Here is a 25,847-nt window from a genome sequence, read left to right as displayed (position 1 = left end):
TGTGTGTGTGTGTGTGTGAGTGCGATGTAATTGATTACCAGCAAGTATTACGGAGTAGTTGCAGATTGCTAGAGCATGCAAGTAATTGCTCTTATATTACTGCAAAAGATGTGCGCACGAATGGGATGAGGGCAACCAGCGATTTATGCATGCCCATACGCCGACCGCTATGCATTCAATGTCGTTCAGGGAGCATGACCTCGTATCCTACAAGTACTGTATTTACAGTGCATTGTACTCCTGGTATCAGCACCTACACCCGCAGGACTCCGTACTCCGTACTGTACTTGTACTTGCATTATAAGTACCGAGTACGGAGTACTTGAAGCAGTATTAATAAGTACATGGTGCATGAACAAGGAGGTTCAATACTGTACATGTACTTTACTTGCACAACTTGCGGCCATACTTGTACACTCTCCGGAGTACTTACACTTTACAGTATACAGTATACTTAAGTACTTGCTTGCATGTACAACACACTCCATCCAAAGACCGTGCTTGTGCTCATACCTCGCCTCAACAAACACCGGCCGACCAAAGTTGGCAAGCATGAATCCGACATGTTCCAACATCTTGTCAGTGGCGACTAGTATACTGTACACACAAACCCCGTAAGCAACGCAGCGACCGCACCGTGGCCGCGACCACCAAGCACCTCGGTATCCCGACCCTGCTTCCTCGCGTCCTTTGTTGCGCGGCGGTGCGAGCCGTGTCGCGCTCGTACGTACGCCGCTGCCGCCGCGCACCTCTGCCTTCCATCATCTCAATCGCGAGCCCCCCCCTTCTTCCCCTTCTTCGCCCTCTTCCGAGACTTTTCGCCGAGCGCTTCCTCGTACACCTCGGCCGCCGTCGGCCCCGCCTTGCGCTTCTGCTTGCTCGACTTGACGCTCACGACCGGCTTGGCTTTGCCGTCTCGCGTCGCGCCCTTGATCTGCTTCTCCGCCTCCTCCCACGCCGGTGCGTCACCTTCAATCTCGAACCTGCAAACCCCCGTCAGTCCGGTCGCCGAGCAAGGTGAGGGAAAGGGGTGCGGGTGGGGGAGTGCTTACTGGTCGAGGGGCAGGGAGTCGATGAGCTCTCTCTGCTTCTGCCGCAGCGCCTCGAGCGCCGCGTCGCCACCCTCCTCCAGCTCGTCCTCGAGGGACACCTCGAGCGGCGCGAAGCGCTCGTCCACCACCTCGTCGTCGTGCGCCCCGCTCGCGTGCTCCCTCGTCACCCCGAGCCCCGACGGCTTCGGCATCTCGGCATCCATCGCGGCCGACACGAGCGAGCCAAAGTGCGACGTGAACTTGCGCAGGATCTTGATGAACATGGCCAGCAGCTGCGTCGACGGCAGCTGCAGCTCCTGCACCACCGCGTCCACGTCCTTGCGCTGCAGCCCCATGGCCAGCAGGATGCTCTGCTGGACCCCCGACAGCTGGACGGCCCCCTTGAGCCGGCCGCCAAAGTACATGGTCGCGATGGTCGGCAGCATATCGAGGATGACGTGGTAGTCCAGCATGTTGTTCGCGTACGACTCGAGCCGCTTGAGGTCGAACGGCGACAGGCTCCGGTCGAGGTCGGCCTTGCCGAGCGGCGCGACCTCGAGCGCGTCGAGCTTCGCGCCCGCGTTGGCCGACTCGTCGATGCTCAGCGCCGTGATGGCCGGAAAGTCTCGGAAGCGGTACGACAGCAGCGAGAGGAACCGCTTGTGGAAGTCCCGCGAGAAGGCGCCGAGCCAGCTCCGGTCCTCGCTGTTCTCCAGCGGCCGCAGCATCACGCACGTGTGCTCGCCCGTCAGGTCGCTGGCCGTCTGCCGCAGATACACGGGCGAGAACTGCGACCGCTTCCAGAAGCGGTGCAGCGCCGGCGTCAGCCCGAAGCTGACGCCCATGTAGTCGAGCCTCTCCGGTCGCTTCTCGCCGAGCTTCGCGAAGAGGGGCGGCATGCTCGCCTGGTCCCTGACCTTGATGACCTCGTCCAGCAGCGACGACCCCTTGGCCAGCTCGGCGTCAGTCGGCCGATCCATCCCGCCCGCCGTCGCCGGCTCGTCGTCGTCCTCCGACAGGCTCGCGAACCGGCCCTCGTAGTAGTCGACGAGCAGCTGCAGCGCCTTCGTGCCGTAGCCCATCGACGCGTACTCGGGGCTCGTCGCGATGCGCACCACGCGCGCGCCCGAGAGCGAGGCAAAGTCCTCGTCCTGGAACTGCTGGCTGACGAGCCACGGGATGAGGTCGCCGTGCGGCCGCTGGCCCCGGCTGAGGCTGTTGAGCACGCTCTGCCGGCTGATCTTGCCCTCGAGCGCCACCTGGATGACGCACAGCGGCTCCGGCAGCCTGCCGCTGCCCTCGACGTTGGGCGGCACGAGCACGAAGAGCTCGTGCGCGGGCGCGTCGCTCATGAGCTGCAGGTCGTCGGGCGAGTTCTTGTAGTGGCTCGCCACGTAGAGCGCCACCATCTGCTGCAGGAAGGCCTCAGACACGGGGTGGAAGGAGAAGAGCGTGTCGCGGTTGACGGCCACGAGCTCGCACTGCGACGGGTCCGGGCACCCGCGGATGCTCGACTTCGTCTTCGGCAGCGTCGCGTCGAGGCAGAGGAGCTTATTGAGCCACTTCTCGATGGCGTCCCCTTTGCCGTACCGGATCGGTTCCGCGAGCGTGATCTCTCGAAGCTTGCGCGCCGCCTGGAACTCCTCGCTCTTCGCCGCCCGGCCCGTCGATCGGTCGGCGAGCTCCGTCTCGCCGTCCGTCGCCGCCGACCGAGACTGTTCCCGAAGCTGCTTCACGAGCTTGAGCGACAGGGAGCGGCCCGTGCCTTCGTAGCCGTTGATGGTCGAGGCCATGAAGACGAGGTACGGGCCCAGGAGCTTTTGGACGAGCGGCAGCGGGATCGCCGCGGCCTCGTCGATGACGACGAGCTCTGCCTGGCCCAGCACGTGAGCGTCCTGCGGTCGGATGTACTGGATCGTCTGTCGGTGTTGCCTGTGGATGTTGACCCTCACGATGGCCTTGTTGAAGTCCGGGTTCGTGCTCTGGATGATGGAGTAGTCGGCGTGGTCGGCGTATCCCAGAGCGTCGAAGCCCTTGAAGATGAACTCGAAGAGGGTCTTTAGATTTTCCGGCGAAGGTGACGTGATGAAGATGTTGCTGTACCCGTACGCGACCGCGGCCGCGACCGCGACGCCCATGGCCGCAGACTTGCCGCGACCGCGAGCGGCCGTCAACGCCACCGTGCTCCTCAGCGTCTTCTCCGCAATCGTCGCCGTGAAGGTGAGGAGCGCCTTGGCCTGATCCGCCGTCTTCGCCAAGGAGATGAGCGAGCCGACCGGTTCCTGGCCCCGGTGTTCGTCCTTGATGTTGGCCAGCTCCAGCTGCTCACCCGTCTTGGACTGGTCCTGGTCCAGGTCGGGCGGAGGCAGCGCCACGACGTCCTTGCCTCCCGAGATGGGCAGCACGTTGAGCTCGTCATCTATGACCAGACACGACTCGCAGCGGCCGAGGGAGAGCAGGAAACGCTCGTTGAATCTCGCAACGACGTCGTCGTGCGCCTCGGTCCGGTACCTCGAATGCACGTCCATCGAGAGGTTGTAGAGCTGTCGCAAGCTGCTCATGCCCTTCAGCAGCATCACCACCAGGCCGCCGCCCTCGACCGTCTCGATCGTCCGGGCCAGAATGTTCGGCGTGAGGGCTTCGAAATCTTGAAGGACGCACATGCCGAACGTGTTTCCCAGGATCTTGTCCGTCTCCTTGTAGTAGGTGTAACGAATGTTGTGCAGCGAGACGAAGAGCTCGAAGGGGTCTTCCGAGTTGGCTTCCCGGATTCCTCTCTTGATCTCCTTCTTGATCTTTTGCTCGCGCTTCTTCCGGTGACTATCGCCGCACCGCCACATCACGTCAGCCGGCATCCTTTCCACTTCCCCCTCGTCGGGCCTGCCTACCTCGTAAAGCCTAGCAGCTTGTTCTTGTACGCCCACAGGACCGACTTGTTCTGCTTGATGTCCATGCTGGACATGATGTAATGCAGGTGCACAATCACATCCTTGGAACGGTCGCCCACGACGACGAAGAAGCTTCTTTTCTTCTCCTGAAGGCCATTGCGGATGAGCGTCTGGATACGCTGGTCACTGTGTTGGATGACAAAGGTGAGTTAGCCCTTGGTCTCGCCGCAACGAAAGCGCGCCGGGGAACCTACACTTGCTTGCGCGACATGTTGTAGGCGTGCACAAGGAAATGATCAAGGACGGACGAGCACTCTCCTCTCGGCGCTGATTGCCGTCATTTGGATCCGGGAGAAAGTAGGCACTCTGGAAAGTCTAGAAATTTTGGGCCGATCTCACTATTCTGCCAGGCGGTGAGACTCGATGTGCAAGCAACAAGGCTAGCATAGCAACCCCCCCCCCCCCCCCTCCCAATTGCTTGGTGGGGCATTCTCGACATGTCTTACCTGATGGGCGGTGAATAAGGCTATGAGCACTCGTGTACGGTGAGTACCGAGTGATAGGTAGCATTACAGTACAGAGTATCCATCGTCCGTATCTGAACAGAGTATCCATAGTCCGTAACTGTACAGAGTCTCTATAGTCCGTAACTGTACGGAGTACATGCACAGTATTATGTACGAAAGTACTTTTACTTCTTCATGTACTTACGGAGTACTCCGTAGGATGTACAATATTACGCCATGTGCCATAGTAAGCCGGCATAATACGTCGCATCGGCAATTGCGTGCTGCGCCATTGACGGAGAACCTCGTCTACTTGCAAGTACGCGGAATGGACCTTTCTAGCCTTGCTGTGCTCTGCAGTCGCTCATTGAAATAGACGGCGAAAAGGCTCGCATGACCCAAAGCGTCTCACAACAGCAGCGCATGGGCGAGCATCTCACTTCGTCACCATGGCATGAGACTTCCGTGATTCCAAGGCAATACTGACTGATTAGTGCATGCGCAAGTCTATATCTGAAAACCCCGGGGCAAGCATGTTCAAACAAAGCAACTCAACGAGCCAAACTTCGTGTGCCAGACACAGCTCGACAACCAGGCCCGTCCAATGCAGCGCAGCGTGACAAAGAAAAAATCAGCCAACTCGGCGAGACGCCAGGAATGCGTCGAGGCTACGTTCGGTCCAGCTTGCGACGCAGGTTGCGCGTCCGCTTCATCAGCTTCTTGTACTTCTTCTTCTTCATTCGAAGCTTCCGTTGCCTCTTGACGCTGATGGCGTGCAGGTCCCGTCGGCGCAGGGACTCGTGCAAGCGGGCCTGCCGGCGGGCCATGCGGCCGAGGAAGCTCTGGGGCTGCTCGGTGACGATGCGAGGGCTGTGGGCGACGATTCGGATCTGGCCATCGGGCTCGGTGGACTCTTCGATGGTGAACATGGCCTTGTAAACACGGTGGTGAGGCTCCTCCTCCGCCAGGGCGCCGGCGGCGTGCCCCTCGGCGTCGGCCGCCTGTGGCTGGGGAAGGGGAGGCGGACGGAAGGGCAGGAAGTCTCCAGACATGGCGTCGACCTGGAGATAGAGGCCCGACTCGCTGCCGTCCCTGTTCCGGACCTCGAGCTTGTGCATGCCGCCGCCCATGCCGCCGTCGTCGTGATGGCCACCGATGGTCATCTGAGCCATGGGGCCGTCGAGTCGGTCGATGGTGCTCGACAAGGTGGACATGGTATCCGACATCTTATTGCTCTTCGTCCGGGGCGCGAATATGGAGGCGAAATGTTCGTCCGTCACCGACATCGGCATCGTCTGCGTGATGGAAATGGGGCGGTGGAGGGAGAAGAAGCTGGAGAGACCGAGAGCTACAGGGGTCGAGGTCAGAGAGATGCGGGAGTGGGGAGTCGGAGGAGGCCGTCTTCACCTTCTTGGGACATGTGATGGGTGCTGGGGACGCTGGGCAGCTTCCCGAACGAGGCCATCTTGTCGGAGGCATCCTTGCTCTTTCGTTTCCTCTTGTCGGCCGTGGCCTTGCAACCGCCACGGGCCGAGGCCGAGGCGGGAACGGACTGTCCAGGAGACACGCCGTCGGTGCCATTACCGGAGCTTGAGGGCTTCGATGAAGAGAAGCGTCGCTGGAGGCCGCGGCTGAAAAGTTGAACGGTAACCGCCGCCGCTTTGGGTTGGGACGGGGCGAGGGTCGAGACGAGGCCGGCGTGGGGGGCGGAGGAAACCACGCGGCGAACCGACAAGGGCAGCATGGTGTAGGCTCCCCACGGGCAGAGTTTATCGAGAAGTAGAATAGAGAGATGGGGAGGGGGACGTCAGGACGTGTCCTGATGATGTCGCTTGCGTCTCGTCAGACAGCCGTCGGTCTCGTGCGTGGTTAGTTATTGTCGCAGCTGCTCTGGTACGGGGCGCTAAATTTGGTGAGTGAGCGGCCTAAGGCAGCCAGAATGAGTGGAACAGACTTTGAGGGTCGAGTCGAGGCACCACCAGCAGGGCCCCACTCCTGTCGTTTGACTCGTTTCCCACCTCCTGACCTGTTCATTGTCCATCTCTCAGGCGCTCCCTTGGCTGACACCTATCTACCTGTATTGTATAGGCAATTATTCTGTTGACGAATTTCCCTGGCACTGGCAAATGATATTCCCTCCGACTTCTTTTCTCCGCGCCGTTCACATTCAACAGTCCAGTGCGGCCTCGTGCAGACGTGCCCGTCTGCACTCGCCCTGTAGCTTGCTCCGTAACGCGCGCGTGCACGTACATGATCCCCAGGACGGCCGGTTGTCGTTTCAAGGCTGGTGCTGTACTTGATTTCACGATGACATGGGGCAGAGAAGGGGCGATGTCATTGTGTGGGTTTCGCAAAGTGATCATCTTCTCATAGTATATGACTGTATCTATTTCCAGACTCCCTCGGATGTTCCCAAAGACCCGCCGTCTATTATGTCGGGACCAAACTGGTTCAAATCAAAACAAGGCCTTCTGGTAACCCGACACCATGGCCTGATGCCACGAGAAGCACGGTGCACCCACCATCGAAGGGTGCAACCACACGGCTCACCGGCTGTTGACCCAGCTGAGGTAGCTGTTCCAGCCGATGGCGATGATGTTGGCGAACAAAAGGCGGTGGTGCAGCGGCATAAAGGTAAAGTTGATGAACTGCACAAAGGGCCAGACCATCCAGTTGGCTTTGAGGGCCGGCCACCACGCCTTGTCGAGGCGCTCCTTGGGGCTCGCCCCCTCCATCGTCGCCATGCTGCTGAGGAAGGCTCCGATCATGACGGGTGCAAAGAGGGTCTGGTCACAACCGACGCGGGCCAGAGTCTGGAGGTGCGGGTTCCCAAGCCTGACGCGCCGGGACAGGAAGCCGAACCAGGTTGTCGCAATGGGCCCGAAGACGCCTGCGAGGTCAGCAGGTGGTTCATCTTGCTAGGTATGGGCACGATCACGAGTGAAGGGATGTGGGTGGGTATGGGCATAGGTGCACCGCTCACATCCGCCGTACAGCGCCATGCGTCCGGTACGGGTCAGGTCATGGCGTTTGAGCCCCTTCTTCTCAACAAGCTGCTGGGCCGTGACGTCGCCCGTGGCAAACAAGACGGCCGTCGTCACACTCTGCGTGAGCAGGGGGCGAGCCTTGAGCTTGGCGGTATACCTATCATGGGGAGGGGTGAGGCTGTCAGATATCTCAGGTGCTCCCATTCGCTGCTGGTCGTCGAATCACGTACCAGCGAAACATTAGACAAACTGGGTTCGGCGGCCCAAGCTCAAAAGTTCAACAGCAGTGCGCCAGGAGCTCAAGAAGAGTCTGCTTCGTAGGAAAGAAAATAAGCCCGAGCAGCGCACGGGAAGTTATTTGCGATGCCTACTACGGAAAGGACTGCGATACAAGAGAAAAACTCAACATGAATCGAATCGCCAAAGGATGAAAGAAAGTTCGGGCCACTATGTGGCAAGTGGTGAAACGGAACTGCACTTGGGGTATATGTACAGTACCGCCTGCTACCAGTATACGTTGTTCGATTGGGGGGGGGCCTTGGTAATGGCCTAGTAACTTCTTGGTTGTTGGTGCCTTCTACAGCACAGTACAGACGCGATAATACCACTGGGGGTGGTACACAGGTGCCTACTGGGTACCTGCTCACTTGTACTAGGTACTTATATGCCTTCTTGCGCTAGCACCTCGTATACTTTGTTCATTACTACTCCGTACTCCGTACTGCGCGAGACATTGTATTTCGGAGTACGGAGTAATACAATAAAGAGTACATTTACGCCAAACACCCACCACTAATGAACGACAAGTACAAGCACACTAGGTACCTAGAACCTAGGGTCTGAAGTGCACAGCACTGGTTGTGTCCAGTACAAGCCTCAAGTATTGCCGAGAATGACTTTCAAACCTCTGTGAGAGTCCGAAATACTTCCATCCTAGGTACTATCTGCATAATACTTGCTCTGGTATTATCTGGTATTATATTACCACAGTGGCGGCTGCGCCTTACAATGTCCAAGAATGCAGGCTACTCGTACAATCTAGTAGGGGATGGCTGGTTGATATTCAACCACTAGGTATTATGAAGTATTAGATAGCGACCGTTTTGGTGGACGGGTAATACTGGCAGCGCTGCGTGGTAAACCGACAGATGGGCCGGTGGTGTGCACGATGGCCAAACTTGCCCATTGGACACCGCGTACTGGTACGTCTGGGTTGACGCAGCCAAGGCAACACAGGCGTGCCTACTGCCAAGGCGAGTACCTACTGGGTAATTACCTAGTATCCATGTTAGTATCGCCGAAGTGTGCAAGCTGTGAGCAAATGGGCGTACTTTAGTACTTAGGCGCAGGTGGAGGTAATACCTCACTGCTGCCAGCACCGGCTGCCGGCTGCCAGCAGAGGCCGCCACTGTTTCGCCTGCAGCAGCTCCGTTTCAGGGTCCAACTCTCCAACTCCGCGGCGTGATCGTGTGATGACGCGGAGCGGTAAAGGCGAATCTCCCAGATTGCCTTGCAGCCCTCCCTGCTTCTCTCTTCCTGCCTTTCTTTGGCGCCTCTCCATGACGCCCCTCCCCCTGCCCCCTGAGAACTGAACCTCCTCCTGTTGTGATGGGTGCGCCGAGCACGTGTGCCCTCGTCCCTGCTCGAGACTCGGCAATACTCGTCCCCTGTCCTGTCTTCCGCATCCTTGCACGGATACACCTACCGAATGGATGTGTGAAGGAAACGCATGGCCCGGCTCTTGTTCCTCGTTGGCGGTGGAAGCGCCGAGCTCACCCGAAGCGGCTTGGCGGTCGTCGCTTCCTGCCAGTGAGCACCGAGTATCAGCACCTGATCATCAGCAGTTGAGCATCGCCAGCATCGTCAGCATTGCCGGCGTATTTCTTTTCTTTTCGGCTCTCCTCGTGCGAGCACCCTTCGTCCATCCGTCCATCCACACATGCATCCTCCCATCTATCCGTCCATCTCCAGGTCGGGCGCGCCGTTCCAGTGATGACGGCCGGCAATTGACGGTCTGTTGGCTTCTGGCCCGGCTGATCTCCTTTTGCTTGACCTTTAACGCTCTGAATCTGCAGCATCCGGTGCTCGGCATGCCTAATTGACGGTCCAGCTTGCCTCCCATGATCCGACCTCCTCCGTTCGTACTCTCTTCCCTACACGCTCAAGCATGCTGTGGCCTCAAAAACGACGCCTCGCGAGACCCCTCCGAAACGCCAGTCAGTCGCACATTGCAACCTTGCTGGACCGCCCTCGTCTCGTCGCCAAAGTCTGTGGCTTCTAGAGAGTCCCTTGGATCCACTGCCAGCTGCTGCTACGTTTGATCTTCGCGTCTCCGAGTCGTCTCCGAGGAGTCTCCGAGGCGAGTCCAGCCTTGGGCTGGCAACGCCACGACACGCCCGACCGACAACTCCCGTTACCCGTCACCTGGCACCCATCACTGCCACTCACCACCAACTTTATCATCTTCGCCCTTGTCCTCGTCCTCCATTCTAGCCTCTTCAACGAAAAGGGGACGGCCAAGCTGCGGTACTCCCTCGTGGCTCGCCGTCATCTCCCGCTCCCACTTCATCCTAACCCACTTCTCACTTGTTCCTCCTTCCCTCTCCTGCCATTTCATTCCTTTCTACTCATTGCTGATACCCGCCTGGTTCGGTCACTGCCCCTTCGCGTCCAAACCTTGTTTCTCACCTGGCAGCCTCTCCTCTGCATGGTAGTATAGCATACGGCTCCCAAACCACTGGGACCACAGATTCAACCCGCCAGCCGCCATTCTCGAGATATCACGACCGCCGCTCTTCTGAGCGTTGTCCGCCGCCATCTCGCACGACCAGCATTTATACCTGACGTCGCCGGCCGACAATAGACAAGAAATACCAGGTTCCGATTGGCACGAGGAACGATGGCGGCACAAATGGGTTATCGGGAATTGATCCGCAAGCAGTTCACCCGTCAAAAGCTCGGCTTTCACTTTCTCTTCTGGTCATTTCATTTCGCCATATTTGCCTATGGATGGTACGCTGTTCCATCACCTCCCCTACCGACCCAGCAGCCCAGATGCCAAATATCCTGTCATCAATGTACATGCCCCTGAATCCACCTTGAACTGACCTCCGTCGCCTAGGTGGAAGCAAGCCTCCGACTCGCGCCTTGCGGGCCTCAACACTCTGCGATATTCGGTCTGGATCTCGCGCGGCGCCGGCCTTGTCCTCTCAGTCGATGGCATGCTCATTCTGCTCCCCGTCTGTCGTACCATCATGCGCTGGATCCGCCCCAAGGTGCGCTTCCTCCCGCTCGACGAGAACCTCTGGATGCACCGCCAGCTTGCCTACGCTCTTCTCGTCTTCACCGTCGCCCACGTGGCCGCCCACTATGTCAACTTCTACAACGTCGAAATCACCCAGATCCGCCCCGTCAGTGCCCTGCAGATTCATTACGCTCAGCCCGGCGGCATCACGGGCCACGTCATGATGCTGTGCATGCTGCTCATGTACACGACGGCCCATGCGCGCATCCGCCAGCAGTCGTTTGAGACGTTTTGGTACACGCACCACCTCTTCATCCCCTTCCTCCTTGCCCTCTACACCCATACCGTCGGCTGCTTCGTCCGCGACTCGGTCGACGCCTACTCCCCCTTTGCCGGCGACGAGTATTGGACGCACTGCATCGGATACCTCGGCTGGCGCTGGGAGCTCTGCACCGGTGCCTTGTACCTCGCCGAGCGCCTTTTTCGCGAGATCCGAGCCCGCCGCGAGACGGCCATCACCCGTGTCATCCGCCACCCCTACGATGTCGTCGAGCTGCAGTTCAGCAAGCCCTCGTTCCGGTACAAGGCCGGCCAGTGGCTCTTCCTACAGGTGCCGTCCATCTCGCGGTACCAGTGGCACCCCTTCACCATCACATCGTGCCCGTTCGATCCCTATGTTTCCGTTCATGTTCGCCAAATCGGCGACTTCACCCGCGCCCTGGGAGACGCTACGGGAGCAGGCAGCGCCCAGGCCAAGCTGTACGATGGCGTCGACCCTATGGGCATGTACGAGGTGGCGCTCCAGAACGGCCAGCAGATGCCCTCGCTGCGCATCGACGGGCCCTACGGCGCCCCGGCCGAGGACGTATTTGAGAACGAGATCGCCGTGCTCATCGGCACCGGCATCGGCGTCACCCCTTGGGCCGCCATCCTCAAGAATATCTGGCACCTGCGCAACTCTCCCAACCCGCCCACCCGCCTGCGCCGCGTCGAGTTCATCTGGGTCTGCAAGGATACGGGCTCCTTTGAGTGGTTCCAGACGCTGCTCTCTTCGCTTGAGGAACAGTCCGACGAGGCTGCTCGCCTCCCTGGCAGCTCCGGCCTCGAGTTTCTAAAGATCCACACCTACCTTACACAGAAGCTTGATATGGACACAACCCAGAATATCGTCCTCAACAGCGTCGGCGCAGACATGGATCCTCTCACCGAGCTCCGGTCGCGCACAAACTTTGGCCGCCCCGACTTCAAGCACCTCTTCACCACCATGCGCAACGGCATCCTCGACAGAACTTACCTCAATGGCCTCGAGGGCAGCATGCGCACGACGGTTGGAGTCTATTTTTGCGGCCCGACGGCGGCCGGTATGTTCCTCATCCCCTACGCCTTCCCAGCGCCAGAAATCTCGTTGCGTCAAGCTAACATGGCAAAACAGCGCGTGACATCAAGACGGCTTGCAAATCGGCCACAACGAGGGAGGTCAAATTTCGCTTCTGGAAGGAGCACTTTTAGCTACACCGTGCGCATGTTGGGCCACGCACCCGAGGAAGATACTGTGAAAGTTTTTCTTGGCCGATGCTTTGCGCGGCGTTTCAGCAATGGGCTGATCGTACACTCCTGCTATCCCTGACGAACAAACTGCAGTACAGCGCATTGTGGTACGCTTCGATTACTTCGCCTTGTCGGGGGGTTCCCAGAGTCGCCACCTCCCACTGAACGGATTGGTAACCTCCCAAGTGCGTCAAGGCCGATATTTATTGACAACGGTCCATTAAGAACCTGATACGTACTTGTCGGCCAACTATGTCGTTTAATGAAGTGCCTGCACTGCCATCCCGTTCATGTCTCATTACTCGCAATCCTTCAACCCCGCGGGGGGGGGGGTAAAACCCCCAAATTCTTGCAAAAACGAAATGGATGATCCCAGGATATCCTCACAACCCGTTCTTTCATTGTCTTCGTGTCGTCGCTGGCAAGATGAAACTTCAGATGTGCCCCTTTCCGGTCCAAAGGCAACCGCCAATGAACAAAACTATGCATTCACCTCGCATATCCGTGACTCCACGTTAAATCCCATCATTAGATACCACTGGTCGCCCTTCCCATCAGGAAATGCCAATGCGATGTGACAAGCACGCCCAGGCATGTCGCACGGGGTAAATGACTCAGGCAATTTTGTTGTCGAGGTTGCTCGTCTCGCTTTCCAGCTTAGTCATATTCTCCTCTGTCAGGGCTTCTCCGTGGCTAGGCTCATGGAGCGCATTGCTTCTCAGGTTCGGCGGCCCACCAGCCGCGTCGATCAACTTGCTCTCTTGAAGTAGGCTTGTCAGCTCCTCCTCGCCCTCTTGCCGTCGTATCTGAGGAGCGAGCTCGGTCATAACGAGGGTGCCAAGGGGCGACGGCTCGCGCCGCCCAGACGTCGAGGGCGGCTGGGAAACATCTAGGTTCAGGGGGCTGCTGTATTTTTCGCCACGTCTGTCCGACCCAGACAAAATCTCGTCCTCGAGTCCGATGTGCGGTATGTCGGCGTTGTCGCAGTGCTCGCTCATCTCCGAGCAGTCCGAGGCGACGGCATCGTAAGAGCACGGCGCTCGCCTCCGCGACAGGCTCCATCGTATGAGCATCCTCTCGAGGATGGACATCTTCACGGGCTTGGCAAGATAGTCATCCATGCCGGCCCGCGTGCACTTCTCCCGGTCCCCGTAAATGGCCGACGCCGTCATCGCCACAATCGGAACATCTTGCAGAATGGTCTTGTAGGGAAGATGGTAACGCAGCAGGTGTGTGCACTTGTAGCCGTCAACGATGGGCATCTGGACATCCATAAGAATGATGTCTGGTTTGACGTTTTGTCCTCGGGAGACGCCCATCAAGTAGTCCAACGCCTCCTTTCCGTTCCAAACGGCTGTGACCCGAAAGCCAAGTTTCAAGATCGTCTTTATGGCAATCATCTGATTAACAGGGCTGCCGAGCGTTAGCGTACGTGCAACCCTTTGCAGGTTTCGGTCAAGAGAGCTTACTTGTCCTCGACGACGAGGATATATATCCCTGCTCGCTCCGACTGAGGCAGCTCCCTTTCGACACACGGCGACGCCCGTCGGTGATGGCGCCTGCGTGTGAGTGCCGCAGAGGCTGCCGCGCCGTCCGTCCCCTTCTGCACACCAGCGATCTGGTCGTACTCCGAGCTGTTACACGACAAGCTCTGTAGCCGGTCGGACATGGCCATTACCTGCACGAGGCTCGGGTCTCGCGGCCCCTGTGGCTTGTTGAACGGAACCCAGAACGTTGCTGTCGTTCCCGTTCCGACCGTCGATTCCAGCGTGATGCGGCCGCGCATTAAATCCAGCAAGTTCTTGCAGATGGTCAAGCCAAGGCCAGTTCCGCCGAACCGACGTGCGGTCGATGCGTCTCCCTGGCTGAACGGCTGGAAAAGCCTCCTGCGTACGTCTTCCTGGATGCCGATTCCGGAGTCTTCAATTGTGAATCTGATCTCGACGGAGTCGGTCGTCTCCTTCTCCTTGACTACCGAAAACCTTACGTAGCCCTGGTTGGTGAACTTGATGCTGTTGGTCAAGAGATTCGTTATGATCTGGCGAAGGCGACCAGGGTCGCCGATGACAACCATGTCGTTCGCAATATCGCTGCCTATGTCTGATCGAAAGTCGAGGTTCTTTCGTTCGACGGCGAAGCGCAGCATCCGTCCTACCTCCTTAACGATGAGCGAGAGCGAGAACTGAACTTCTTCAAAATCCAGACGGCCAGACTCGACCTTGGAAAAATCCAGGATGTCGTTGATGACGGTCAACAAGGACGTCGCGGAGCTCTGGATGTTATCGACGTAGTCGCGTTGCTCATCGTCCAGATCCATGTCGCTCAGGAGCTCGGCCATGCCCAGGACACCGGTGATTGGCGTCCGGATCTCGTGGGACATATTGGCCAAGAACTGACTTTTGAGTCTATTGGCTTCCTTCGCGGCAGCCTCGTTCGCCATCGCTCGACGCTTCTCCCTTGATTGCTCCCGGATCGCTTCCTCTCTCTCCTTCAGCTCGGTCACATCCATGATAACGCCGGTTACGCCTTCTATACAGCTCTCGCTCGTCAACTTTCCGTCCTTGGCCTTCTTGCCATACATGGGCAGAAAGCGGGTCCGGTAGAATCGATCGTCTGGCGCGGGGGTCAGCTGCGAGATGCGTTCGACGACGGCCGGGCGTGGCGTTGGCACACGTACCGATGGCATGCTCCTTGACATCCTCGGTGGACTTGGCGTGGAGGATATCCTCGATGGGACGCAGGAACTCTGGCCGCTCGCCCTCCTGCAGCTGGTCGGTAAGGCGGTTGAAGACCTTGTACATATTTTCGCCGATGTACCATCGGCTGCCGTCGTGATTCTCTTCGTAGGTCTTGTTCCATATCAACGCGCCTTCGAGCATGGTCACCCGGAGGCCGGGGTCGACGGTGAAGATAGTGACGTGCGAGTGAGCAATGACACTCAGAAGCTGCTGCCGGGTCCGCCTGGCATTCAGCTTGGTCTGCATGCTCTCGTGGATGTCGGTACATGTTCCTACGCGGCCCAACACTGTCAGCCAGGAGCAAAGGGGAAGGCGAGGCGATCCGGCGAAGCAAGGGTCGGAGGTAATGGGGAGTGTCGGCGCGGCAGGACGTACCAAACCACTTTTCAATCTTCCCAGTGTCCTTGTTGCGGACGGCAAGGGCGCGTCCGAGGAACCATCTCCACTCGCCGTCGTTGCCACGACAGCGGTACTCCATCTGATACTGATGGCCCGTTTTCAGCGAGTGCCGCCACCGCGCAAACGCCTCGGGCTCGTCGTCCGGGTGGAATGGTATCTTCCAGTTCTCACCAAGGCACTCTTCGGGCGTCAGGCCAGTGAACGTATACCATCGCGTGTTAAAGAAATCGTGGACTCCCTCGGGCGTGGCCGTCCATACCAACTGGGGCATCGTATCGCAGATAAGCTTGAAACGTTCGTCATCGCGCTCCTTGATCAGGGTTATCTCCTCCGTTATCGTGGTGACGTCGCGTCCGGTGATGACGCCGGCGAGAAACTGGCCGGTCGTGTTGTCGCGGATTGCCTCGCCGAGGGCGTCGAAAACAACCTTGTTGCCGTCCCGGTCGTACATACCGACGCGGATGCTGGCGAAGGGACGCTCGGTCCTGAGGAGAATCGAGATGGGGTACTCGCTTACATCCAACTGGCGGGAGAAATCTTCGGTCCACAGGTGCCAATGCTTGATGAGCTCGAAGCCGTCGGTAAGGCTGTCCAGGTCTGCGTCGACCGACAGCAGTAGCTTCGCGGCCTTGTTGGGAAAGGTGACGCTGCCATCCTTCCAAACAACCAGGATGGGCATCCGCGTGTTGTCCAGGATGGCATCCTTCATCAAGATCATCTTCTGCAGGAGGGAGGGCGCGCTCGAGTGGGACGCGACGGCCGGGGGGCCCATCGGGGGGAAAGGGCTCGACGAGACGGTGACGACGCTCGGGCTGTGATAGCAAGGCGAGCTGGATTCCCGGCTCGAGGGGCCCGAGGAAGGGTTCGAGTGCGGGATGGATCGCCGGTCGACGGCCTCGAGGGTGTTTGGCCTCGCAACATACTTCCGGGCGTTGGCGGGCGGCGGCGGTGGCGAGGACTCGGTGTTTGTAAAGGTCAGGGTGAAGAATGTCTGGCGATCCTCGACCTCCCAGATGGTGATGATCATCCTAGCAAAGGCCTGGTACTCGGACTCCTTGGACTTGTACCGGCTGTCGAAGGTGGTCTTGCCGATATCCTTGCGGCTGATGACGACATCGACGACGACGTCCTGCCGGGTCCGGCCGGATGGGCCCGTCGAGCCGTCGGCGGTCAAGGGTGCCTTGGTTGGGGTGGCATCGCCGTCGTCGGAGCCGCATTCTCGCCCCTTCCACTCCCCGTGGGACGGTGGCCGAACGGCGATGTCTTGGATGAGAGAGTCGAGGAAGGCCTCCCACGATATCCAGACGGGGCGGCCGTCCTGCAGCATGTCGATGCCGACCTGCGACAGAGTCTGTCCGCGGAGGTGTTCGACGGTGGCAGTCGCATCCTGGTCGGAGTCGTCGGCGATGATGCCCAGCATTCTGCCCATGGCCTCGTTGGCGAGGACGACGGTCTTGAGGCTGTTCAGGACGACGGTCGGCATGGGCAGGTACCGCAGGGCGGAGAAGGCAAGCTGGCCGGGAGAGATGAGGGGCATGGTGAGCCGAAAGGAATTCTGGGACGGCGAGCGAGCCGAGGCGAACGGCTCCCGAAGGAAGCGACCCTTGATGACGGGGCTCGCGTTTCCATCGTGACGGCTCGACGAGGTTGCTAGGCTCGCCAGCTCGTCATCCGAACCCCGTGTCTGACTGTTTCCTGGGGGCTTCTCGGGAGAGGTCATGTCGAGACTCACGCCCATGGCATGAGGAACCGAGAGGGCGGATGCGCATCCAATCGACCGTCACGGTTGGGGAAGGCGGGAGGGGAAGAGGGTCGAGTCGACGACGACGAGAGTTCGGTGGTCAGGGCGAGCGAAACATGTCGTCCACCGCCTGGCTCGCGGAGCTGCGATGTCGGTCCCCCCGGTGAGGATTCGCCCTTTGTCGTCGACTTCGCCGGGCTGCTGATGGGCGGTACGGCGGTGAATGGGCAGCGCAAGGGACGTCGGTTCGACGGAACGGGACGGGACCGGTCGGTATGCCGTGCTGGGCAGATGCGGTGCGGGCAAGGACGAAGTGGAAGTGAGCAGAGCGAGAGGCTGGCTGGTGGCTGTTGCGTTTCGTTCTTAGCCTCGTCGTAGCTTGCCGGCGCCAGCGAACAAGAGGTGGCCTTTACGCCCGAGGCAAACTCTACCGTACGCCTGGGCTCAGCTTTGCCACTCACGCATTCGCCGACGGTGGTGGAAACACACAAAATACCCGCCCTGCCAGTCACCTGGCGCGAAATGCGAGGACGGACAGGGTGGCAGGCGAAAAAAGAGGTGCGTTGAAGCTGCAGGAAGCGTTGAGGATGGATGACGAGCCGATGGACGGGATGGATCGATGGATGGATGGACGGATGGACGGACAAGAACGACAGTAGGCGAGGTATATCCACGTACTTGCTTAGGTGTATGCACTGTGCAATGCGAGCGTAGGACAAACGGAGAAGGACCGTTCAGCACAGTATATACAAGGACTAGCAGGTACCGAACAGCACGTACCGAGAGGGACTAATCCGTCTACAGTACAGTTAGGGGGTACAATTCTCTCCATTCGATTGTCCGCATTGCTGGGTGCGTTGGCTGCTCTACTCGGTGCCCGGGAGGGCTTTGATAGCTGGCAGTATCTTGGTACCACTGATAGGTTGGGTTGGTGAGGTTATTGGTGAGTTTGGTGAGCACAGAGGAGTCGTTGGTGGCACTGCAGTTCCATTATTCGAGGATAGGAGGTACAGGTCCTCGGTGGATGAAGCGGCGCGCAAGGACTGTGCAGGTTCGGAGAAAATGTGTCATGGTCGTCTGCCTCTGCAACTCGCACTCGAACGTACTTAGGTGCACTCACTCGTATTGGCTGGTATTCATGGATTCCTCCCTACTGCCCAAGTACTTGCACGGCAAGGAAACACAAATCCGGATCAGATATCAGATAATATGACTAGTACCTTGATGGGTACGAAGTACCGAAAGCACTAGCAATGCTCCATTATTATACACGCACTTGCAGGTACAGTGGGGTGACAAAAATGTCGGTTCAATACGTAGGAGTAGCGCAACCAAAGCTGAATCGTCACTTTTGTCAAGTGACTGCACTTGCCTGTACTCGCACCCCTATGAGTATTTACAGCAATACGCCAGCAATTACGCTTACATGTAGGTGTAGTTGTGTTTGTATGAATTGTAATAATACCATGCAAGTGCTTGTGGACGGCCGGCCAGCCGCATCAGAAACTGCCGCCATGACTAGAAGGAGTTGTCCGTAACTCACACCTACTATTACTAGGAAACTTGGTTTCAAGGTCAGGGACGTCGGTACCTGCAAGCAGCAGTACGTGTACTGTGCGTGCGCGTGTGGGTGCGCATGTGCAACTACTTGCAAGTATATGTAGCTCAGCACCCACCACGCACCCACAACCGAAGCCGAGGCCTCAGCATCGACATCCTGATCACAGCCCGTACCTCCTCACGTACGAATGTGCAAAGTGGTCATCAATACGTTCCTACTTCCTCACTCTACCGGATATCAGGTTCTAGGTACCATCACCTACTGCGTCATGTGCAGCTAATCCTACCCACTCGGCCCCAGGCTGCTAGCCACAAGAACAGAGGTACCTCGTACGTAGGGGTAGTAATTAATATACGCAATTACGGAGTACAAGTTAGGTATTACCTACCTACCTAAGTACGGAGTAGTAGGTACATGGTGCCCGCCGGAAGCTGCAGGCTTCCTACTGTCGCAAAACATCACAAGCAAGCAGAGGCCACTGGTTTTCCAGCTCGATATGTACGGAATACTGCCTGCGCGTAGTAAATTCCATATCCGGCGAAGAGATGGCCGGCCATAATTACGAGTGTGTGTACAAAATATTCGTGAGATGAATGGAACACACGTTGTCATGTTGAGGAAGGCAAATGCTCAGCTTGTACTCCGTACTTGCATGCCAAAAGCACAGTGCGCGCTGTACATTCACTGTACGTGTACTGACTACATCCTGATAAATATACAGCTCTGCACCAGTAAAAGGTGCAGCCTATGATAACTGCAGTGTGAATGTGTAAACGTACCTATACATTTATGCATTTGCAAGCATGGTGTATACTTTCGCAGCAGGTGTGGACAGTGTGGACAAGAGGTAAGTAGCGAATACCAGTGAACGCATAGGTACCAAGTAATTACGTAGGGACACTACTTACGTAGGTAAGCTAACCTGCAATATAAATAGTCTAAACGGGCCTCGACGGGGCTCGATGGGGCTCGACCGACCGACGCTCGGCCCAGGCCATCTCGTACAAGTGCCCTACCATCATGTGCAGGTGTATTCCGTACCAATGCAGTGAACGTTCTCGTTTGAGCGAACAAACATGGCAAACGGCACCTCTCGTTCGGCGGACCTGGCGGCTCGGCGACGGAGGCCTTGTCAGTGCATCCAAGTGCAGCGAAATCGCATCGCAGAGTACAAGGACGGGATACAGTATGCAAGCAGGTGTAAGTGAACACCAAACGAGGATTTCCTATCCTACTAGGTATTCCTTGCAGTGGCAAGTACTCCGTGCAGGGTACAAGTATGAGTATCGCACGCACGAAACAGGGATCTGCGGTAGGATCCTGCCATTGCCTTGGCAGTCCTACCATTACCTTGTCGGGGAAATGATGGTTATTACTTACGAGGTCGTAACCAGAGTTTGAGCCCTGAAAGTCGAAGGATTGATGGTGTTGCCACCTACGGAGTACAGCTCAGTACGATCAAGGCACTGTCCTGACAGGGTAGCGGCTGTGGGAGCCGTTGAGAGCAAACCCGGGTGCTGGAATATAGGGTGGCTGCAACGCCAACTAATTACCACCTAATAATTAGAACCTACCTAGTATGCAGACACCGGGTTGCCGGCATCACCTATCTGCGACTCTTTCCTAGTACCCTAGCACTGATGGGTGCAGGACATGCCTCGGCGACAGCCAGCAAAGAGCTCGAGCAGCAGCACTATTTGGTCGTCAGCACGGCGCCAACCCAGGTGCCACAGCGAACATGCCCGGATATGAACTAATCACTACCTAGGTACCTACCCAGTACTGACGCATTGGAGTCAACCAGCATCACTCGTTCACGTACTTGCAGCCAGTGCACCGTACTTGTGCCTGGCTGCAATACAATAAATACATGCGCGTACAGTACGGAGTGCAGGTACTGTATATACATGCGTATGCTAGGGTGAGTACAATGTGCGCCAAGAAATGCCCCCTTGCATCCGTCGCGAGACCACAGCGGCTCCTTTGAAGCAGGCGATCAACGTCTGGACCGCCGTCGTTGGCCTAGAATTCTACCGCCAACCACCATCATGCTGCGCCGCGGTGATATCAAGCCCGTCGCCATGCCAGCGATCTGCCTGCTCCGCCAGATTGCCGCGCCCCATAATGCTCAAGCCAAGAGCGGATCGTGCACGCATTCATGCCATACGCTCCTGACGCTGGGGTGACTGGACAGGCCATGCCCATCCGCTCGTGTCGACCGTGCGTAGGTCTGGCTGCTCGGCAGGGCCGCCCACGAGCGAGCAAATGGCACAGCCCGCTTCCCGGGTACGCATGCGATGTAACCTTTGTCACGAGCTGTCCTTTATCCAGCCGCATTGTGCGCAGGTCCACCATCGGTGCTCCATCTCTGTCGTGCAGGCCTTGCAGGTCCACGTCGGCCGAGGGCCGCCGTGACGTGACGGACGAAATTGCTTGCCACGATCGCGCCCGGGACTTTCCGTCAGGTCGATGGTCGTCCGGGGCAGGCCGGTCGCGCCAGACTCTGGACCGGCACGCTTTCGCTTCCGAACGGTCGGTCGTTCCACAGAGCAGGCGTCACAGCAAAGATGTTCCGCCGAATTCTGAAGGGTGCATACGTGGCACTCCCACCCCGGCGCGTCGGCCTGCCGGCTTTCCCCAGCACCTGTCCCGAATGACGGCCGGGCATCTGCCGAAGCTGAGCTTCCGTTTTTGGCCTCGGCGGATACGGCAGAGCTGCTTCCGGGCTTCATGGGCGCTGCCGCAGACGCTGGGACATGATTGTCCCCGAACCATTGGCCATCCTCGTCCCGAAAAGATTCCCACATGGCTCGAGCAATGGCCGCATCGTTCGCGCCGTCCTCCTCGGCCTGCGTGCGGAACCCATTCTCCGTCGCTCTGTCGGCGATTTCCTGAATTTCCCGCCCGTTGAGTCGCTCCGCTGGGCATCCGCGAAGGATCCTGTTACGACGCTCGGCCGCGGCCCCGACAACGTGGCGGATGCTTTGGCCGACAGCAGGGGTTGCACCGCCAAGGCGACAACCGGGTCCCTTTCCAGCATGCTGCAATCGGCCACGTGCTGCCGCCGCGCGGCCGAGTCGACGGACTTCGTGGCCCGGCAGCTTGGAGCCTCCCAGGCGATGACCGTCGGACAGGAAGGATTCGCCCGTGTATCCCTTGATCATGAGACCCTCCAACTCATCGCGCACCTGATCCCAGAGCGAGTAGAAGCACTGGTTGTGAGGGCCATGGACATTGTGGCACAGTTCGTGGAGCATCGTGTCCGTCACGCTCTCCATCGGTAAGAATTGAGCATGGTCGCCGGCGTGTCGTAAGCGCAGACAGATCTTGCTTCCTCTGTTCTGGTTGACGCCTGTCCTGCGTCAGCAAACGGAGGCGGGAGAGACTCCGACCGCGTCGGTGGCAGGGTGCAACCCACCGAGCAGGCTGGCATCCTGCGGGTAGAACTCTGCAAGCTGGCCAACTCTCCACCCTCTGGCTCTCATGATGGGCTGCACCAGTGAGGCCACCTTCTTCAGCATGTGCAGCGCTTCACCCGCACGGGGCTCCTTGTCGAGGTGGACGTAGGCGCCGACCGGCTTGTCGGACATGCTGGCACTTGAAGGCATCATCAATCACCGGAGCGCCTCAGGGGCGAGCGGTAACGAAGCGGCTTCGGCGAGATTTGGATAAAAAAAAGGCCCCGTCGACGGTCATCTGGAAGGTGACGTTGGGGAATCGCAGCGTCGGATAACCGCCTCGTGGCGGCAACACACGCCAACCTTGGCGTGCTGGATGAAGCATGTCCGCCAAGTTGCAGTGGGCGAGAAGATTGTGACAAGATATAAACAAGCCCTTAACGATGCTAGCGCGCAGGTTACAGCGGCGGCTGGCGGCCGGCGTGGCCGCTAGCGTACGATTACTCATCTTGGAAATCGCTCCTCGCGATCGCGCCCCTCTCAACGCGTCCAAGCCATGACGTCCTTGTTATTTCTTTTTTGACTGCGTCATTCAATTTGTTTGGGCACGAAATGATGGCTTGGCAAAACTGCCGTGCATCCGGATGCAAGTACCTGCATGTACGGAGTACTCTGTAAGTACTCTGCAGCAGCAATGGCGATATGACTCCTGCTCCTTCTGGCAAGACGATCGTCGGATCAACCACCTGCTCGGCTCTCACGGGGGGGGGGGGGGGGCAAGCATGGATTGATACGGAAAGCTAGAATGAACCAAAGCGTGGGACGTCAGGTTCCGGGAAACTCCTGCGGCCATGAACCGTCCGTTCGCCGTGGGCAACGGCTCAGCTCCGGGCTCGAGGGCGAACTACAGATGTTGGTACCGGCCCGCTCACCGGCGACCCGTGCCTTTCAGTCGAGGTCCAGGAGCTGAAACTTGTCGTCGCCGAGGGCCTCCTCGACCCTCGCCATGAGCGTCAGCACCTTCTCCTCCTCGAGCCGTCGTCCGATGACCTGGATGCCGACCGGCAGGCCGTGCATGGCGTCGGCGTCGTAGTGCTTGTAGGCACCCTGGGCGATGCCGTTCAGCTTGCGCATGCTGAAGTCGGCCGGCAGCCTGTCCTTGACCCTATCGACGTGGGTGACGGGCATGACGGCCGCGGTGTAATCGATCTGGTCGCGTGTTAGCGTCGGCCGGGCCTCTCGCGGCGAGGAACGGATGGCGGGGCTCACGAGGTTGAACAGGAACGTGTACGCGCAGCTGCTCACGGCGTCGTGCATGCCTTGGTGCGGCACGGCGGGGGTCGCGTTCGGGGGCGCGATGATAAAGTCCAGCTTGGTCTCCTCCCACATGTCGAACCAGCCGCGCTTGTAGGCTTCCCTGCGGGCAATCAGGCCCCAGTACTCGTGCGTCGTCGTCGGGTGCCAGTGCCGCAGCAGGCCGGCCCAGAGGGGATCGCGTCGGACGTAGCGAACCCAGAGGTAGTGCACGTACTTGACGACGCGCGGGAGCCTGGCGTAGAAGCGCATCTGGGCGGCGCCGCGGTCGTTCCACTCGCCGGTGCGGAAGAAGGCCTGGACGGTTTCCAAGCCGTCGGCGCAGAGCAGGCGGGAGGCAAGTTGGAGGCCCTCGTAGCCCGAGGGCGGGTCGATCTCGACGATCTGGTGGCCCGCCCGGCGCAGGGCCGCCTCGGTCATGTCCAGGGCACGCCTGCAGGCGGGGCTGGGGTCGATGACGCCGTCGGTGCGGTAGACGCCCACGCGCAGCGTCTTCTTCTCCCGATACTCCTGGACGACGTCCTCGCGCCAGGGCATGGGGTGGCACGAATGGTCGTACCGCCAGGTGCCGCGCTGGATGACGGCGCGGGTGAAGTAGCGGAGGTCGTTGAGGGTGCGGGCCATGGGGCTGTAGACGGCCGGGACGCCATCCTGGCCGGGCATGCTCGTGCTCATGCCCAGCTTGGGCCAGCGGCCGGTGGAACACTTGAGAGAGTAGATGCCCGAGAAGTGGGCGGGGCAGCGGACGCTGCCGGCGACGTCGCTGCCGATGCCGATGCGGCCGCCGAGGGCCAGGAGGGCACCCTCGCCGCCGGTGGAGCCGCCGGGGGTGTACTTGTCGTCGTACGGGTTCGTCGACCGTCCCCAGACGTCGTTGGCGGACTCGAAGCTGAGCAGGGTGATGGGCACGTTGGTCTTGACGTAGGGGACGGCGCCGAGGTCCTTGAGCAGCCTCGCCGTCGCGCCGTCCGTCGTCTTCGGCTTGTGGACGTTGCACGTCATGCCGACGGTGCTGTCGTAGCCCTTGACGTCGATGGTGTCCTTGACGCTGACGGGAATCCCCGCGAGGGGGCCCTCGAGGTTGACGGAGCCGTCCCTGATCCACTTCTCGGCATCCTGGATGAGGACTTCGGTGACGCAGTTGGTCTTTTCGTGAGCCTTGAGGGCCACCTTGCCGTAGGTGAGGAGAAGGTCCGACGCTCTGCTGGGGTTCCTGTGCACTTGATCGACGAGATCCTCGATCGAACTGTTTACCGTCTGCCGGTCGAGGACGCTGAAGGGTGCGTGGTAGGCCTTCAAGGCCCTGATGCGTCTCAGGCGCTCATCCTGCTTGAACCGACTGGCGGACGAAGCTTCCGGTCAGCGCTCGCCGTTGGCGTCGGGCCGGAGGCGGGAAACGTACCAGTCCCGGCGGTGCTGCAAGTAGTCCAACAGCATGGTGCGATCGAAAGAGGGGGGGGTCTGGGTAGCTTTGCGAGTGTGTCACCGATTACGTGGGCGGCGGAGAAGCTATCCGTACACGGGGGAGGGGGATGGAGCTGAGTTGGGGATGGCGAAGGAAAGGTACGGCGAGGATGAGTGCGGCGAGGATGAGTGCGGCGAGGATGAGTGCGGCGAGGATGACGGCGACAATGAGAAAGGGCGGATGCGGATCGGGGAGCGGTGCACCACGAGTCGGGAAGACTTGCTGAGGAGAGCGGGAACGTCCAGGTCACGAGATGGGGGACACTCCCTGCCGACGGGACGACATGTATACGCGCAAGAACGAGCACGACACCAGGGCAGGATGTGGTGGTACTCGCTCGCTCGTCCACTGGAGGTAGGACTTGTGCAACCCACGACTGTCGCAGGGGTAATACCGTGCAGGCGGCGGTGGTGGCATGTACTTGGCACATCGACGCAAAGGTACCATATACTGGTACTTGGTGGGCAGTACTTGCATGTATCTGCATACCTACTTTGTATAGGAGCACCAGCATGATGCGGTGAGTACCAACCACGAAATACTTGGTACCTAGTACTTCGTACTCGTCGTTATACATACTTGGTACCTAGGTAGGTAGGTAGGTAGGTACGCAGTCTAGGTAGTACAGATCCTACAGGCCCTGTAAAGGGTAGAACCGCTGTTAACCGTAGATCCGTCCCCGGCCCTTGCTGCTTGGCCGCTTGGAGAGGGTATGTCGTCAGGCATGTGGGGAAGCGATACGTGGGAGGTACCTGTAGAGTAAGTGGTACAGGTCTGTTGTACTGTAGCATCATCACTGCATGTGGTACTCCGTATCGAGCAACTACAGGTACACGTCAGTACATGTACAGGTACCTAGTAGAGATAATAGAGTACGGAGGACCACTAGTAGGTACGTCTAGGCTGTGCACACGATGCAGGGTAAGAACCATTGTGTACGTTCGGAGCGGCATCCTATTCACCGATAAATACCTTGCAAATCGATTCAATGATGCCGATCCAACCCTTTCTCCATCCTTCTGCGCGT

General features: G+C 58.8%; 7 protein-coding genes across 7 annotated transcripts; 1 reads left to right on the top strand and 6 right to left on the bottom strand.

Moving 5' to 3' along the window:
* Positions 1 to 766: 766 nt before the first annotated feature.
* DCS_06586 (uncharacterized protein) lies at positions 767 to 4,190 on the bottom strand (the record flags this gene model as incomplete). The annotated part of the gene is made up of 4 exons (XM_040803874.1): positions 767 to 983; positions 1,053 to 3,851; positions 3,920 to 4,105; positions 4,174 to 4,190. 4 exons carry the CDS (start codon positions 4,188 to 4,190, stop codon positions 767 to 769), a joined length of 3,219 nt encoding a protein of 1,072 aa, XP_040653978.1.
* Positions 4,191 to 5,093: 903 nt separating this feature from the next.
* On the bottom strand, positions 5,094 to 6,169 carry DCS_06585 (DUF1713 domain protein; the record flags this gene model as incomplete). Its single annotated transcript, XM_040803873.1, has 2 exons — positions 5,094 to 5,773; positions 5,833 to 6,169. The coding sequence occupies 2 exons, from the start codon at positions 6,167 to 6,169 to the stop codon at positions 5,094 to 5,096; spliced, it is 1,017 nt and encodes a 338-aa protein (XP_040653977.1).
* Positions 6,170 to 6,971: 802 nt separating this feature from the next.
* DCS_06584 (integral membrane protein, Mpv17/PMP22 family) lies at positions 6,972 to 7,653 on the bottom strand (the record flags this gene model as incomplete). The annotated part of the gene is made up of 3 exons (XM_040803872.1): positions 6,972 to 7,315; positions 7,409 to 7,569; positions 7,643 to 7,653. 3 exons carry the CDS (start codon positions 7,651 to 7,653, stop codon positions 6,972 to 6,974), a joined length of 516 nt encoding a protein of 171 aa, XP_040653976.1.
* A 2,658-nt stretch (positions 7,654 to 10,311) lies between these two features.
* DCS_06583 (NADPH oxidase) lies at positions 10,312 to 12,165 on the top strand (the record flags this gene model as incomplete). The annotated part of the gene is made up of 3 exons (XM_040803871.1): positions 10,312 to 10,424; positions 10,534 to 12,017; positions 12,089 to 12,165. The coding sequence occupies 3 exons, from the start codon at positions 10,312 to 10,314 to the stop codon at positions 12,163 to 12,165; spliced, it is 1,674 nt and encodes a 557-aa protein (XP_040653975.1).
* A 653-nt stretch (positions 12,166 to 12,818) lies between these two features.
* DCS_06582 (putative histidine kinase HHK6p) lies at positions 12,819 to 17,079 on the bottom strand (the record flags this gene model as incomplete). The annotated part of the gene is made up of 4 exons (XM_040803870.1): positions 12,819 to 13,617; positions 13,674 to 14,817; positions 14,882 to 15,214; positions 15,318 to 17,079. The coding sequence occupies 4 exons, from the start codon at positions 17,077 to 17,079 to the stop codon at positions 12,819 to 12,821; spliced, it is 4,038 nt and encodes a 1,345-aa protein (XP_040653974.1).
* Positions 17,080 to 20,952: 3,873 nt separating this feature from the next.
* DCS_06581 (DNA damage response protein WSS1) lies at positions 20,953 to 22,233 on the bottom strand (the record flags this gene model as incomplete). The annotated part of the gene is made up of 2 exons (XM_040803869.1): positions 20,953 to 21,995; positions 22,062 to 22,233. 2 exons carry the CDS (start codon positions 22,231 to 22,233, stop codon positions 20,953 to 20,955), a joined length of 1,215 nt encoding a protein of 404 aa, XP_040653973.1.
* Positions 22,234 to 22,989: 756 nt separating this feature from the next.
* On the bottom strand, positions 22,990 to 24,792 carry DCS_06580 (amidase protein; the record flags this gene model as incomplete). Its single annotated transcript, XM_040803868.1, has 2 exons — positions 22,990 to 24,694; positions 24,758 to 24,792. The coding sequence occupies 2 exons, from the start codon at positions 24,790 to 24,792 to the stop codon at positions 22,990 to 22,992; spliced, it is 1,740 nt and encodes a 579-aa protein (XP_040653972.1).
* Positions 24,793 to 25,847: the final 1,055 nt, after the last annotated feature.

Source organism: Drechmeria coniospora, chromosome 03 (assembly GCF_001625195.1).
Source record: "Drechmeria coniospora strain ARSEF 6962 chromosome 03, whole genome shotgun sequence".
Lineage (NCBI taxonomy): Eukaryota > Fungi > Ascomycota > Sordariomycetes > Hypocreales > Ophiocordycipitaceae > Drechmeria > Drechmeria coniospora.
Note: the sequence above shows the minus strand (reverse complement) of the source record. Positions and strands in the feature narration are given on the sequence as shown.